The 1554-nt window shown below is 40.2% G+C and overlaps 1 protein-coding gene across 2 annotated transcripts in view; it reads right to left on the reverse strand.

The window, feature by feature from the left end:
• The window catches only part of LOC103615463 (acyl-coenzyme A synthetase ACSM4, mitochondrial), an 8857-nt gene that overhangs the window by 6683 nt on the left and 620 nt on the right, over window positions 1–1554 (reverse strand). For both annotated transcript variants that reach the window (XM_017734196.1, XM_008633520.2), the window contains exons 2-3: window positions 1051–1319; window positions 384–594 (exon numbers count right to left, since the gene is read on the reverse strand). In XM_017734196.1, the coding sequence (XP_017589685.1) occupies window positions 384–594; window positions 1051–1251 (412 nt within the window). In that variant the 5' untranslated portion in view covers window positions 1252–1319. The remainder of the gene's footprint in view (window positions 1–383; window positions 595–1050; window positions 1320–1554) is intronic.

Below are 1554 nucleotides of genomic sequence, written 5' to 3' on the forward strand. Positions count from 1 at the left end.
GGTGAAGTTAGTTTGTGTTGGCATTTTTCCTGCATCTGATCCTTTTCTAAGAACCTAAATTAACTACTCCCAAACTGACCTCGGATATGGATTTGCCCTGGTGTTCCCCAGCCAAACAGTTATATCAGATTAATGCAGATGCCTGTGCTCTCCTGTCAGGAGTGAAATGTGGACCTGTCTGGTGACTCCCATGGCTCTTCCAAGCCTTCTGGAATCGCCTTGTCTGCTGCACAAGCTCTGTCTCCCATGGCCCCTAGTGAAAATCCTTTGGGACTGCCTGGGGGCTAGGCCACTCACTGGGTTGTTACACTACTTTCCTTGATAAACTATATCCATTCTTGATCCTCTCAGCCAACTTGCAATGATCTTTTTACCTCACTGACCTGCTCGCATGCAAGCCACCTTGACCAGCCACCATTCTGGAATTCGTGGTAGGACCAGGATAAGCCTGTCCCCCTTCTGCAGTCCACAGTCTTTAGTCAGCACATTGGCCACTTTCCGGGACAGGAACCCCAGCTCCTCAAAGCTCCACTTCACTTCTTCTCCTTTGCCATTTATCCACCAGAAAGCAGGGTTTGATGGCCTCTTTCCAGCCTAAAAAACACAGGGATTCAAACACAAAACATTTTCTTCTGAAAGACCATGAAATAATAACGCACAGACATCTGTAAATTATGGAAGAGCTGAGTATTTGACAACTGGCATATAAGCAATTATTTTTCTCCTGTCCTTAAAGGATCAAGATTTGCTATTCATCAAGCTCAAGTATTCCCAATAGATTCTTCTTTTCTGAACCTGAAATGTTTACCAGCCTAATTGTCTCCAGACCCAAGTCCTAGTCTGGATCCTATTTCAGTTTAAGCCTTACACTGTGCATTAGTGCTCCTCCAAAATAACAATAAATAAAGCAAGCAAGAATGAGCTTTTGTATAATTTCCTAATGCAAATATGGTTTGGCAGCTGGTTGCTTTTATAAAGAAAAAAACCTGACTTATTCCAAATGAAATTTAAAATTAAAGTATTTCATTGGCACAACAAAAGATCACCTACCTTTTCAATCTCAGACCACTTGTCCAGTACATCACTTGCGAAGTTGAAGTACTTTGGTATTTCCTGTTTGCCCTGTCTGATGGACTCATACTGGGAATGTACATCAGAGGAAAGCAGCCTGGGATGTCCATGGAAAGTCCTATTAGGAGGCTTCAGAGTCCACAAGAGTTTTAGACTCTGTAATTTAAACAACAACTTCATGGCAGAAGATTATGTATGTAGGTGCTGTAGACGATATAAGAAAATCAGCAGAATTGTTGCTATGAATCCTGCAACAACAAACAACAAAAACCAAACAAAAAATAAAAATAATATTGAGATTAACCAAAGATAATCTAGGTATGAATTAATGAGTTTTTCATTAAAGTCACTTAAGCTAGACAGAGCCAGACTGATGATTTTAACCTGCTAATTACATGTTAAGTTCCCTATCCTGCTTTCTAAAATTTTTAATTTTTTAATTAATTGCCTACAACCCTCCATAGGAAAACACAAAAACATCAG

Source organism: Corvus brachyrhynchos, unplaced genomic scaffold (assembly GCF_000691975.1).
Source record: "Corvus brachyrhynchos isolate BGI_N302 unplaced genomic scaffold, ASM69197v1 scaffold5, whole genome shotgun sequence".
Classification (NCBI taxonomy): Eukaryota; Metazoa; Chordata; class Aves; order Passeriformes; family Corvidae; genus Corvus; species Corvus brachyrhynchos.